This window comes from Tursiops truncatus, chromosome 16, assembly GCF_011762595.2.
Source record: "Tursiops truncatus isolate mTurTru1 chromosome 16, mTurTru1.mat.Y, whole genome shotgun sequence".
Lineage (NCBI taxonomy): Eukaryota > Metazoa > Chordata > Mammalia > Artiodactyla > Delphinidae > Tursiops > Tursiops truncatus.
In genome coordinates, this window is record NC_047049.1 from 24,164,618 (window position 1) to 24,178,537 (window position 13,920).

General features: G+C 39.0%; 1 protein-coding gene across 1 annotated transcript in view; it reads right to left on the reverse strand.

Moving 5' to 3' along the window:
• Positions 1-13,920, reverse strand: part of CFAP58 (cilia and flagella associated protein 58) — a 117,010-nt gene that overhangs the window by 79,633 nt on the left and 23,457 nt on the right. The window contains exons 9-11 of the mRNA XM_073793987.1: positions 13,197-13,388; positions 1,178-1,339; positions 393-539 (exon numbers count right to left, since the gene is read on the reverse strand). Coding sequence (XP_073650088.1) covers positions 393-539; positions 1,178-1,339; positions 13,197-13,388 — 501 coding nt within the window. The remainder of the gene's footprint in view (positions 1-392; positions 540-1,177; positions 1,340-13,196; positions 13,389-13,920) is intronic.

Below are 13,920 nucleotides of genomic sequence, written 5' to 3' on the forward strand. Positions count from 1 at the left end.
AAGGGTCCTGCCAGCATTGCCTTATAGAAGCCCCAGGGAGGAGTTTGGGAGGGTTGAGTACAGGCAAAGTGCTGGACTTGGGTTGTAAATGCAAAGAGATTGTGGTCAGCCTGAAAGTTCCAGGACTTCCTGGGACCTGCTAAGTTCTCTTGCACTGATGCCATGATAGCCATCACAGGTAAACTAGGTGCTCTGCATCTGCACCGGCCCCTCCCCATTCTACCTGAGAGCACTCCTCTAGGGAAGACTGACCTGGAGGTGGTGGAGGTCATCCTCCAGGTGCTTTGGTTGTTTTTCCTGCCCCCTTACTCCCCTCCATGAGCATGGAGCCTGGCCCCAATAGGTCCAATCGATTGACTATTGGTTCATTGCTTTTATTATAAGGTGTGTACCTTCAACGTTTCCTTCTCCTTTTCTATGTGCTGTTGTTCCAGATGTAGCTTCGCAAGTGCTGACTCCTTGGCTGAGATTTCTTCTTTCAATTGATCTACGTGATGAGTCATAATCTTTAATTTTCTATTCATTTCCATTATTTCATCCTAACAGAATAAAAGGAGAAATGTTTGAAAGTGAATTAAATAGACATCACCATGCCTATGGAAGTTCAAAACACATTCAAGAGCTTTTAAGGGAGACTCACTCAAAACAATGGTCTCAACTGGGCTATTCCTTTGTATCTTGTGCCCATCAACCTCAAAGTACTTTATAGCATTAACTCTGCAAATATTCTCATGAGATAAAGTATACATAATGAATATGTCATACACACACACACACACACACACTTTATTCTTCACTGTACAAGAGAGGAATTGGAATCACAACAAGCATTTTTAACTAAAAGATTACAAAGCAAAGCTCTGCAATTAAATGACAAGTGTATACTGCTCCCCTCTGAGTCACGGTAGCTATTAGCAGTTTTAAAAATTAGAAAGAGGAGAATGGCAATTCTACATAATAATTAAAACCAGCACCATGATCTTCACATCCAATCAAGTTTCGTTATTTCCATTTCAAACAATCTGACAGTTCTGCATAAACTGATCTTCTCTTTCAGGTGAATTCCACGATATTTCTTTCTGCATCTATTTTAAATCCTGCCATTAGGATAACAGAAACTGCTTTAAACCCAGGATGGGGAAGAATCAAAATGTAAAGACATAAATATATTCTTTACCTGAGCTTCAACCAGATTTTTGCTATACAGATTCCTGTCTGACCGCACAACTTCATACAGGTTCTGTTGCTGTTTTAATTTAGTCTCTGATTCAGCGATTTTTTTCCTGTAGTCAAAAATCTGCATTTCACGGACTTTTATGCCTTCCATGTTCATGAGGACCTGGAGGAGAAAGAAGTAATAAAGATGGTTGAATAGCCCATCTGTGGTTATCGGTTCAGGACAAACAGAGATTTTTTTATCGAAGGGTAGCTCGTAGAAATGCCAGCAATCAGAAAATGTGACTGTGGCTATAATCACTGCAGTACAACACAGACATTCAGCCCAGCTGATGAGGGGCAAACATATACTTTATCTATGCCGGAGTTCTGCTCAAGCATGAAGGCTTAGCGCAGCTATTCTGTGATCACAAGAGGGAAAAGAAAGTAAAGAAATTCCTTCAATTCTGAAAACCTCTCTTGACCACCCCACCCACCAAAAAAGGAAAGAAAAAAAAAGAAGCACAGGCTTAAACAGATCTTAACACAAAGCACTAGGAAGGATAAGAGATAACTTAGCTGTTTGGCCATACTCATGGCTTTATAAGGTTGACCACGAGAAAGAAAAGTGGCCTTTGAACACTGATAGCGGTCATAACACTGTCTTGCCAATGTCAAACTCACTCCATCAGGGAAACCCAAAGGACTTCATAAAAATATGTGTTCTATTGTGCATGAAACACTTCTAGGCAAGATGAGATGCAAGAATTACTGCCTCGGGACTTCCCTGGTGGCGCAGTGGTTAAGAATCCGCCTGGCAATGCAGGGGACACGGGTTCAATCCCTGGTCCAGGAAGATCCCACATGCCGCGGAGCAATTAAGCCCGTGTGCCACAACTACTGAGCACGTGTGCCACAATTACTGAAGCCCACGTGCTTAGAGCCTGTGCTCTGCAACAAGAGAAGCCACCGCAATAGGAAGCCCGTGCACCGCAACGAAGAGTAGCCCCTGCCCATTGCAACTAGAGAAAGCCCACGTGCAGCAATGAAGACCCAACACAGCCAAAAATTAAAAAAAAAAAAAGAATAACTGCCTCCTTTTTGCAAGTATGAAGAACTGAGGCCTGAAATTCTACCATGAGCCTATACCTCTCAACAAGCAATCCATACAGTAGAAATAAGGTAATCATGACTCTCAGCTGCAATGGCCACAGAAATTGATTTTCTAAGGACAAACTTCTTCAAAAATTCCTTAAGAAAAAAAAAAATTTAGCAGGAAGACTGATTAAATCAATGGAGCTTATGATCTAACAACAGTTAGAACACACAGGAGAAAATTCTTAAGAATATTTCACTGCATTTCAGTGGAGTTCTCTTAATTAATGATTACAGTTGAAAGAAATAAGCAGAGCAATATGACAGAGAAGGAAAGAAGGGTTTCCTCTAAAGAAGAGGCACTTTACCTAGAACCTAAAGGTCAAAAAGGACTTAGGCCTTTTGCCATGCCGATACTGTGAATCAGGTGTGGACTATCTGTGAGCGTCATGTTCCCAAACCACTGCACGAGGGAATTCTTTTACTCCACTTGTGGAGTTAGTATTCCAGAAAATATACTTCAAGAAACCCTCTTCTAATGTTTTCCCATCAGAGTTAATGATGGCTGGTGTTTAATATATTTTCCTTTATATCTTTAAATAAACACCTTTCAAAGTTTTCTTAGGCTTATATTTAAGAAGGGATGGGATTAAATTTTAGTAAATGTCTTTTTAGCATATATTATTTTGCACTGCATTATTGGGTCTACTGATTTGATATACTTAGTAATAAATATTTCCTTTTACAAGTATTTTATTTCTTTATACATAGTCCCATGTGCCACAGTTCTAAATAAATGCATAAATGGAAAATATACCTTTATTTCCTTTTCCTTATTTACTTTGACCTTCCTTCTTCCTTCAACCCACATCAATCCCTCATTGATACATAAAGTAACCAGGTTAATAATCTACTATGTGTTCTTCCAAATTTTCTTTGAATTCTGCATATTCTATTTAGGTCTACTAAAGTCATCATTATAACATCATCATAACAATAGCTAATATTTCTCAGGTACTTTCTATATACCGAGAATTTTACATGTATTAACTCATTTAATCTTCACAAAAATCCTATGAGATGTGCATTATCATCACCCCACTTTCACAAACAAGGAAACTGAACTCAAAAGAAGTAATATAGTTCACAGCTGTTCAACTAGTGAATATACAGATACAGGGATTTGTTTGTTTTCCTTTTGCTTTTTGAGTTTGGTCTTTATTTTTTAGCAAAATGGGATCCTCTTATATACCTTTATGCACCTTGATTTTTATCACTTAGTAATACTTCGTGGAAATCAGGTGGATTAGCTCTAATTCATTCTCTTTGAAGGGGACATAATGCCCTACAGTGTGGATGAACCATCATATACTCAGCTCCTCCCCTCTGATGGGCATTCACTTGGTTTCCACTTTTTTGCCTCTCTGAGCCATGCTGCAATAAACATTTTATACATGTGTCCCTATGCACTTGTCTTTTTACTTCTATTGAGATGGATTCCCAGGAGTGGACTATCTGGCTCAAAAGACATATATATTTTTAACTTTAATAGATATTGCCAGATTGCTTTCCAAAATGGCTGTAACACTTTACATTTCCATACCGCCAGCAATAGTTTTCTTAGTAGAAAACTATCCTTGCAGTTGCAGGATAAACCCTCTTTGGTCATACTGGATGATTCTTTTCATGTACCGTTGAATTTGGTTTGCTAGAATTTAGGATGCTGCATACCTATTCATAAGTGACCTAAGTCTATAGCTTTCTTTTTGTTTCTATTTCAATATCAAGATTTCTGCTAGTTTCATAAAGTGAGCAGAGTACCCTTCTGTTCACTCATTCATCCACTCACCTACTTATTCATTCACTCACTGAACATGCATTGAGGACCCATCTATGACAGGCACTGTAAAAGCACTAGTGATGTAAAGAAGAATAAGATGCATTCCCTACCCTCAAGTTCACCTCTAGTGAGTGACTCCACCATAAAATGGATAATCAAGGAACGGATACAACCAATAATCTGAGATACGCATAGGGTGTTATGACAGAATTAAACACTGGGAGGTTAATAGGATGGTCATTCACATCTTATCTAAGAAGTTAATATTTGGTATTTACATAATTTGTGAGAACCACCTCTTCCTTCTTGTTCCTCAATCACCCCAGCCAAGGACTCACCCCAAGCTCTCTCCTCGGCCTGGAGTCTTTGTTCATTATCACAGCAGAAGGCAGGAGTTACATCAGTATAGTAATGCCAATCAATATTACCCCAAAGAATATACAGTACATTTTTCTAAATTCACACACACACAAAAATTTATATAGCCTGAGAATTATCTGATTCTTAAAAGTGTGAAGGAACTCAATTCTAAAATAATTAGGTCCCCAGTGACAATGCTGCAGCTAATTCTCTCTCAGCCTTTTTGGTGGCTTCCATGGTTATTAATCTTTCTATGGTTTCTACTTCTCCTTGAGTCAAGCCTCGATGTGTGCACATATTTTCAAGAAAATTATCTATTTCAACCAATCTTTTAAATTTATGCAACCAGAGTTGTACAAAGTATTTTTATATGATTTTGCTGTTTTACTATTATTAATTGCTATCACTCACTTTGTGTGGAAAGAAAATGGCCCAAGGTAAGAATGTATACAGACTCCGTGATGAATGGCTTGCATCATTGGTTGGGGGGCTGGAAGGAACAAAATTAGAAAATCTGAGAAGAGGAGGTCTGGAGAAGAGGCACATGGACAGATCTGCAATGAAAAGAAATCCCACTCCTTCCTCCATCATTTTTTTTGATCTGTACCTTTAGAATCCTTAAAAATGAGTAGCAGGTGGCCTTTTAATGTACTACCACTAGGAACTAAAATGTATAAGTTAAGAACAAATGTGAAACCTAAATAAGGTATCCATTCCTGGATCTGTTACTTGTTTGATTTTTTAAAAGAAAGGGACTATCTCAGCCCAAAATTTAGCCTTTCTGTGGACATGACCACCCTCGTTGGGGTCGGTGAAATGAATAGATTGAAAATACTTTGAAGAGCATCATCAGCATTCAGAATATCAAGCAGCACATCAGAGAAAAGAAAAAAAATTACTTGTTCAATCACTTTGGGAGATATTACAGCAAGAATAATCCTTCGCACAGACAGAATCACGCTCCAGAGAAAGGATGCAGACAAGGACATTTCTTTTTTGGGCACCCAGCTAGCAGGGTCCATCTTTCTGCAGACAACAATGCACAAAATCAAACTTGCTTCCGGATTCTTAAAGCTGGGAGTAATAGGAACCCATCATGATACCAAGAAGATCAAGGGTATTTCATTTAAATGACAACGAAAATTGTAGAAGTACTGAAACAAAGGGAAAAGACAATTCACAAAGCAATTCAGTTCTAAGTGTTGGGGCTCAATTTGTTTTGATGGAAATCATTCAAAGCAATGTCACATAGAGGTTCAAATCCTGAAAATTCATAAAATATGTGGAGTGTTAAATAGAGGCAAAACCCTTAATCAGCATAATGTCCCCAGTTTAAAAGGATATATCAGAGAATGTAGAATGCCAGCTATGGGGCTGGAGCTTAATTAATTGATTACACTTTAGATACCTCAAACCAACTCATGAGCTAAATCACAACCAAATATAGAAAGTTTTATTATAGCCAGAGGGTTGGAGATCCTAGCACGTGGAGGCCTGCTTCAGAGGAGCCCCGAAAGTGCTTACGGTGCACTACCAGGGTACAATCTCAGTTTATAACCTACTACCTTTTCTTTTTCTGTTAAAACAAGCTGCCAATAGAAACGAGCGAGATAAAAATCAATAACGCGTGCTGGAAATCTGCAGCCATACTCATATGGACTTAGGCAGGATGAGAAAGTGGGCCACTGAATTCGGAATCCTCTAGCTTGCATTTGATGAAATATCAGTACAATAAACTCAAATAAGTTTTTCTGACTTGATATCAATGGTTTCAATGCTGACAACGCCTTTACCTCCATAATGAAACTGGAAAACTCACTCTCAAAAAAAAACAAAGAAATAAAACTATATGCCCAGGCATGTGAAATTTTAAGTCTTCTCTGTTTTTCTTGCTTTCTTATTTTAGCCTCTATCTCAAATTTAGAGAGGCATATCTATTTTTCTATCTGCTTCTAATAACATGTTATGGTACAAAATGAGGGATATAATATCTGCCTCGGAGGGCTACTATGAGGATATAAGTGAGAAAAAATATATTTATGCCATCATAGAAGTACCAGGCATATCATAGTTTAATCATTTAATAAATGTTAATAGATTATCATGATAGGTTAACATTACGTGATATTATATAATATGAGCACTTAACAAATCAATTTGATATTTTCTATGGATCAAATCCTGTTCTCCTGCAGGGAAATAGTGATCCACAGTATACTTCTTTTATTATAACACAAAAAGGTTAAAATTTGTGTATGTCCCCTTGAAGGCTCTCTCCAGGGTTCTACCCTATTAAAGATGCTCTGTATAAAAAACTTCAAATTAATATTGAAGAAACAGAAGTTTCATTTTATGATGAAGTACGTATTCAGTGAACAATATCTCTTTGATCAACTTTTGCTATCCTCACTTACTTCCAAGTCCTTGCAAGCACATTATTATTCATTTCTTGGAACCTCTGTCTAGAAGAGCTTTGCCTGACACTGTTATAGGCAAATAAACAGACAGCTAAGAAACTTGTAGTTAGGGATTCATTGTGAAAAACGCTTTTTGGCATATAAGCTGTCTGTTATATAAGCTGTTATATTTTGGCATATAACCAAAAATAAATTAATTAAAAAAAAACTAAAGACGTCTTTCCTTGGCTTACAGATAATTAAAGGCAAGCAAGTAACAAATGCTGGTCTTTTCCTGTGGTAACCATGTCACAAGTAGTTACATACGGCATCAAGTACCTCCCCCTGCATCGCACGCCTCTGCTTTGAGAACTGACTTGGTGCTGCTGGTGTGTGGGTTCTGCACAGGCCTCCCTGGTGGCCCGGCCTCCCTTCGTTAGCTCCGGGGCACTGAAACTACGGGAAAACAGGAGCAGGTGGTCCAGAGTGGGCAGTGACCTAGGAGAGGGCTGACAGTTTTTACTTTTAGACAAGTAAGCAATGAAAAAGTGTTCATGACTGTTCCCCTTGCAGAACTCTCCCTTCAGGTTCGAACTTGGAACTTGCCAGCTTTGGTCATGTATTTTATGCCCTTAAAGAGTTTGTACTTCTCTCCATACATATCCAGACGATTCACTTTGAGTCCAGAAATGGCCAGCTGCTGGATCTTAAACTGCAGGTTAATCGTGGGGTTCTCATCGGGTTTGGAAGCTCCAGCATGGAGGTGATAGCCAGAAGAAAAAGGAGGGGTCCTAAAATGAGCCAAATGCATAATGTGCAAAATGTTCCCCGGATTTAATAATTAACTGGAAATGATTTTACCTAGAATTTATAAAAGTCTACAAAAGAAGTAAATATGGTGGACCACAACTTCTGATGCCGTTCCTGGTGCCTCTCAATTTACCTGAATAATAAAATTTACAGTGCAGCAGAGGAAAAACCATGAAGATAAGACAGGAATAAAGACACAGACCTACTAGAGAATGGACTTGAAGATATGGGGAGGGGGAAGGGTAAGCTGTGACAGAGCGCGAGAGTGGCATGGACATATATACACTACCAAAATAGAGAGCTAGTGGGAAGCAGCCGCATAGCACAGGGAGATCAGCTCACTGCTTTGTGACCACCTAGAGGGGTGGGATAGACAGGGTGGGAGGCAGACGCAAGAGGGAAGAGATATGGGAACATATGTATATGTATAACTTATTCACTTTGTTATAAAGCAGAAACTAACACACCGTTGTAAAGCAATTATACTCCAATAAAGATGTAAAAAAAAAAAAAAAAAGCGCTGCAACATTGTAGTAGATTGTTTTACGGTTCCGTGAATATTCGCTCCCAGCACCTCTTGCCCTTGCTGTTGAGGGTGGGCCTGGACATGTAACTTGCCATAGCCAATGGGGTGTCAGAGGACATTTGGCTAGTAGAGAATCGTGAAATGTGCTTGCATGGTTGGGTCTGTCCTTGGCGTTCCTTTCTTTCTCCATGAGAATACCATGTATCCTGGAGGATGAGAAACATGTAGAGCAAATCTGGACCCAACCCACAGCCCAGGCCAAGCCCAGGCAAGCTCAGCCTACAACAGCTGACGCTAGTCAACTGCAGGTGTGTAAGCGAGAAATAAGTGCTTGTTTTTGCATGCCAGTGAGATTTGCTGTTTATTTATTATGCAACGATCTTGTGGCACATGTTGACTGAGACAAACACATAAAGAAAGGGTTTGGGATTCTGAGCCATCCAATTCTGGCACAAAAACAGGATCTTCTTTCTCATTTGCAAATGCCAAGTTAAATTAATAAAATGTAATGTAGGGCTTTCAGCATCTTAGATGTCACTTTTTTTTCTCTAAATGAAAAGAGCTAGAAAGCGAATGTTGACACTGTTTTTGCAGCCCAGAAGGAAGAGGACATCAGGCCAGAAGTCACTCACAGCTAAAATTGCCAAAGATAATTTAGATAGCATTGTCCATTATGGCAACCTATTTCAAATGAATTTAAAGGAAGGCAGACCCATAGTGATAAATAGATTACTGAAGAAGAATTTAATATAGATACCTAAAGTTAAATCTTTGACTAGTTGATTCAGATGTCTAATTATGCTTTCCATACACTCTTTCAAAATATATTTGAGTACCTATTTAGTGAATAAGTAACACGAAGAGCTCAAAATTGAAGGAGACTTGCCCTTAAGGAAACTTGTAAGTAGCATGAGGCAGACACAGAAATGCAAAGACGGTAATAACATCAGATTTCTTCAACTGCCAGAGAGGGGAGACAAGTACAGATGGGTTAGAAAACATTTTTAATAAAGCTCCTTGGGAAACGTAGGATTTTATTGGTCCCTGACTGAAAGGCAAAGTTTTTTTTAATATTTTTTCTTTCTTTTGGTCAAGATACTAAAGTAATGCATATTCACTTCAGAAAATTTGAAAAATACAAAAAGCACAAAAGAGGGAAATTAAAACAATCTGTATCCCTAGCACTCAGCGATAAGTAGTATTCACGTGGTGGTGTGTTACCTTCCACTCTTTTTCCTTTTTTTAAAAAAAAGGCAAGTAAGCTTCTGCTTTTTCTTTTTGCCTAATTCTCAGAGAGTACTTTTCTGCATCACTGTGTGTGAAACAATACACACACAACTTTCTCCCAGGGCAAGTCTCTGTAAGATTCTCCTGTCACTGATTTTGCCTGACACATGCTCAATCCGCATGTACAGTTCTTTCTTCATTTCCAGAAAATATGTTCCGTGACATCTTTGACTTGGGGCTCAGTTCCTCCATCAGAGGCCAACAATCTGTAGATTGGTTTATATTCCCTGTCCTTCTTATCTCTTATCTTCTCTTCAATCATTTTTATCTTTTCTTTCCACCTGCATTCTAGGAGAACTACTCAAGTTTGCACTCCACTTCACTGACTATTTTCCACATCAATTCTGTTCTTTACTAACTTCAATGTGGATTTTAAATCTGCTATTGCTTGCTTTTGTTTGGTTTGGGGTTTGTGTGTATTTTAGTCTCTTTACAACTGTTCCTTATTTTATCCATCACTTCCTTTCTGTTTCATCTCTGCTTTATCATAGAGGTAATGTCATCTTGGACTTATAACCCAGATGATAGTCCTCTGTCCTGTCAGGGTCACTGTGTTCTTAACCACAACAGAACATCTAGAATCTTCATTCTGTGTGCTAGGAAGACCAACATCCCACCTAGTATCTCCAAAAATTCTTAGAGGAATTATATTTCTCCTATTCACTGTGGCTTTGATTTCCTGTTTCCATAGAATTCCGGATTCTCAATTGGCACTTTTCTCTGGCACATACTGTCCCTTTTCTGAGATGTGTTACCTCACATCCCTCACCACCCCATCCCTGACCCCACAAAGCACAATCCAGCCACTGGGTTGATGCAGCAGACTGTCACCAAAGGTTTCAGGTACAGAGCACAGTAAAGAACTTAAAACCAACCTTCGGACATCCCATTCTTAGCAATTCCTTGGTCATTCCTGCTCTGAGAACTGGTCATCTCTTCCAGAAGAGCCCAGCCTACTGCCTCGCTGTTGGTGTTGTCTGCTCTCCTCTCTCATCCTCTCCTATCTCCCCCCATTTCCTGCTCACCACCACTCCTCCCCTTCCCAATTGCAAGCAAATTCAAGGGACTGTGAGTTGAGGTCCAGGTAGATTTTCCTCAATTCACCTCTATTGGCTTTAAAGTTCTCATCCAGTCTCTTTCTTCTATTTTAGCATCAGGCTTTATTTTGGCCTTAGTGTTTGAGACTGTTAAAACTTTTCATCTATGTCTGTACCTTATTGACATTTAACAAGAAGTTGAAAATAGCTACATTCAAATGCCACTTTGAACAAAAATTCTGGGCTGTTCATCAACAAATTTATTTATTTATTTACTTGCTTATTTATGAGATGTTTCATAGCATTTACTATCTGCCAGAGATCATTCTAAATGCTTTATAGATATTACCTCATTTAATCCTCACCACCACCCCATCTGCACACAGATGAAAGTTAGGTCAAACCATATTAATAACTTTTGTTATTTTGCATTTTGTTTTTATCAGATTCATACTGTGACCATGTTCCCCATTTAAAAAATATTTTTCAAAAACATGATTTTAATGTTACATAGCAAATTTGCACAATTTATTTTGAAGAATATTCTTTTATAAAAATCTTTGCATTATTGTTTTTTCATATATTCAGTTTTTACAAAAGAAATTGCTGGGTCAAAAGGATAAACTTGGAACAACTCACTTAAGAAGTAGATCAAAATATCAGTTTCATGACATCTTCCCCACCCCTGGTATTATTCCTCAACTCCCTATAAACAGAATGCACGAAAGGGAACTTTCTGTTTCTGGGAATGAGGTGTGTGTGTGTGTGTGTGTGTGTGTGTGTGTGTGTGTGTGTGTGTGTGTGTGTGTGTGTGTGTGTGTGTGTGTGACAGTAAAGAAAGAAAGAAATATGGGAAGGTGTTAAAAAGACATATATGTTTCTAATAAGAAGTCCAGAGGTGACACAAGTTGCTGTAGCAACTGATATATGCTGTCAGGGGTTAAGTAAGAGAGAAAAATTATAGTCGATAAAGAACATTTTAAGAACTCGTGCTTAAATTGTTTAGGTAAGACATTATGTAACCTTGTGCAGTTAAACATCAGAAACTGTGAAAAACTGTTACCAGCAAAACTTGGTACCAGTATCTCTCCTTTACAATGAAACAGAGAGAAATATACAATCCTATGTTAAAATCAGTGGCAGTATTCTTTTTATCACTCATCATCATCTATTTGTTCAGCAAACACTTTTTCAGCACCTACTATTTACCAGCATGCTGGAAATGAAAAAAAGAATGAGATAAAGTCCTTGCTCCCAAGAACTCACTATAAAGTAGGGAAGACAAAGGTACAAATAATTACACTAGAAGATGATAAGTACCATTCCAGAGACATCAACAAACCAATAAAGTAGGAAGTGACTAGTTCTGCCTAGGGAGTCAAAACAGGCTTGACCCCAGAAATGAGCATGTGAGCTGGGTATTGAATAAGAATTTTCTATGCAGAGAAGGGAAGAAAGGCCTTTCCAGGGAGAACGAAGAGCTTAGACTCTGTTGCATAAGTCAGAATATACCAATGGCTGTGTCTTGCATGGGTTACAGGTATGTACCAAAATACAGGTATGTACCACCCACAGGATGGCCAGGTGGGACCTGGGCAGCTAGCATCCCTGGGTAGCTAGCATCCCTGGGTTAGTCCCCTCCAGCCCTGCACATTCTCATCTCTCTCATTCCCACATACTGTAGATATAGAATTTTCTATGATACTGTGATGCAAAGAATGTTAGGAAGCACTGCCCCAGGTTGCTGAGAGATGACAGAGGTTTGTAAGGCTGGGAGTAATAATAAGGTCAGGTTGGAATTTTTAACAACTTGATGGCAGACAGGAGTGGAGAAAAACTGACTCTTGGGAAGGAGAAGTAGGAGGCTGCAACAGATTAAATGTTCAGATATACTGGCTGTCTCACCAGGTAGGGTCCCTCCCTTAGTAGGATCACACTCCTGCTTGGGGATATCAGGCTTAATCATGTAACTTGCTTTGATCAATGAAATATGAGTGGACAGACCCTGTACCCTTCCCTTGCCAGCAGAAGTTCTGAGAGCATATCAAAGGTCCACTATTACACTGTTTTCCCTCTGTAAGAGGCCAGCACATCCCAACAGAGTCAGTCTGAAATAAACAGGACGTGAAGCAGGCCTACAGCTGACTCTCAAAGACCAATAATGTGAGTAAAACATAGATCTCTGTTGCTATAAACTACTGAGACTTGAGGATTATTTGTTACAACTTAATCTGACTGATACAGAGGCTAACAAGGCCAGCCAAGATAGAGAATATGAGTGCCTGAACTGACAGCTGGTCCCCTCAGAGTCAGTAAATCAATCAGTGGAGGTTCTTAAATGATAAAGTCGCAAGAGAAATATGCTGTTTTACAATGGCTCCCAATCAGGGGTACGAGGATCCCTGGGGGTCTTTTACAAGGAAGATATGTCCTGCCAGGGCTGGACTGACCATATGCATTTGTGCTCCTCCGAGCTTACATTCTGCAAATATCTGCTCAGCATTTATTTACTCTAAATGGGAAGTAGCTGATTTCCTAGCAAAGCTTATTTCCCACTATCTTAAATCTGCATGTGAACCACAAGCTGAAATCTGAATAATTCATCTTTGCAACAGTGTGTGGCAATCAGAAATGTGACAGTCAGAAAGAATGTGCCGGTGCTTGACCCACACCATGGAGGAGTGGCTTACCTTTTGGGTAAGGTCACTGGCTTCACTGATGTACCGATCTCGCTCCTTTTCCAGTTGAAAGATAATCTTTCTCTGCTTCTGAGCCTCTTCTTTATAGTTCTGGATTTCTTCCTCCAGGTTTCTCCTGGCTTGTTCGTGGAGCTTCACCAGGTCTATCTGTTTCTGGGTTGCACTGACCGCCTTAAGCATATTCTAAAAATAAGGACAACACACCAGCCCCATTACTCAAAATGTTGGGAGATTTTTGGTTAAATTTACTCCCTGTCTTAATCCTAAAATAATTAGATGCATTGTTTGGCAGATGAATAAAAATAATCATATTTTTTACAGCTTATTTAGAGCTTGTTATGTTAATTCTGCACAGAGCACTATAGACATACCTATAAATGCACTAAGAGACAACATCCTCAGGAAGTGGGCACTATATCGCTCGCATATTAGGGGTAGGAAACTGAGAATGAGAAGTTAAGCTACTTGCCTACAAGTTCATACAACAGTGGAGTTAGGATTTGAATCCAGAGCTAGCTGACCCCAAAGCCAACCTCTGTCCCAGCTCTTGTCTTTTTCTTGTGAAGTTAGAACAGCTGAATCTAATCATGTAACACAGGCTTTGACTACAAAATAAAATAAAACCAACTTATTAAAAATACAGATACCCAGAATTAACATACACTCCAACAATATCACTCAGAAGAATAGAAAACAGGTGTTCAAACAAAAACTT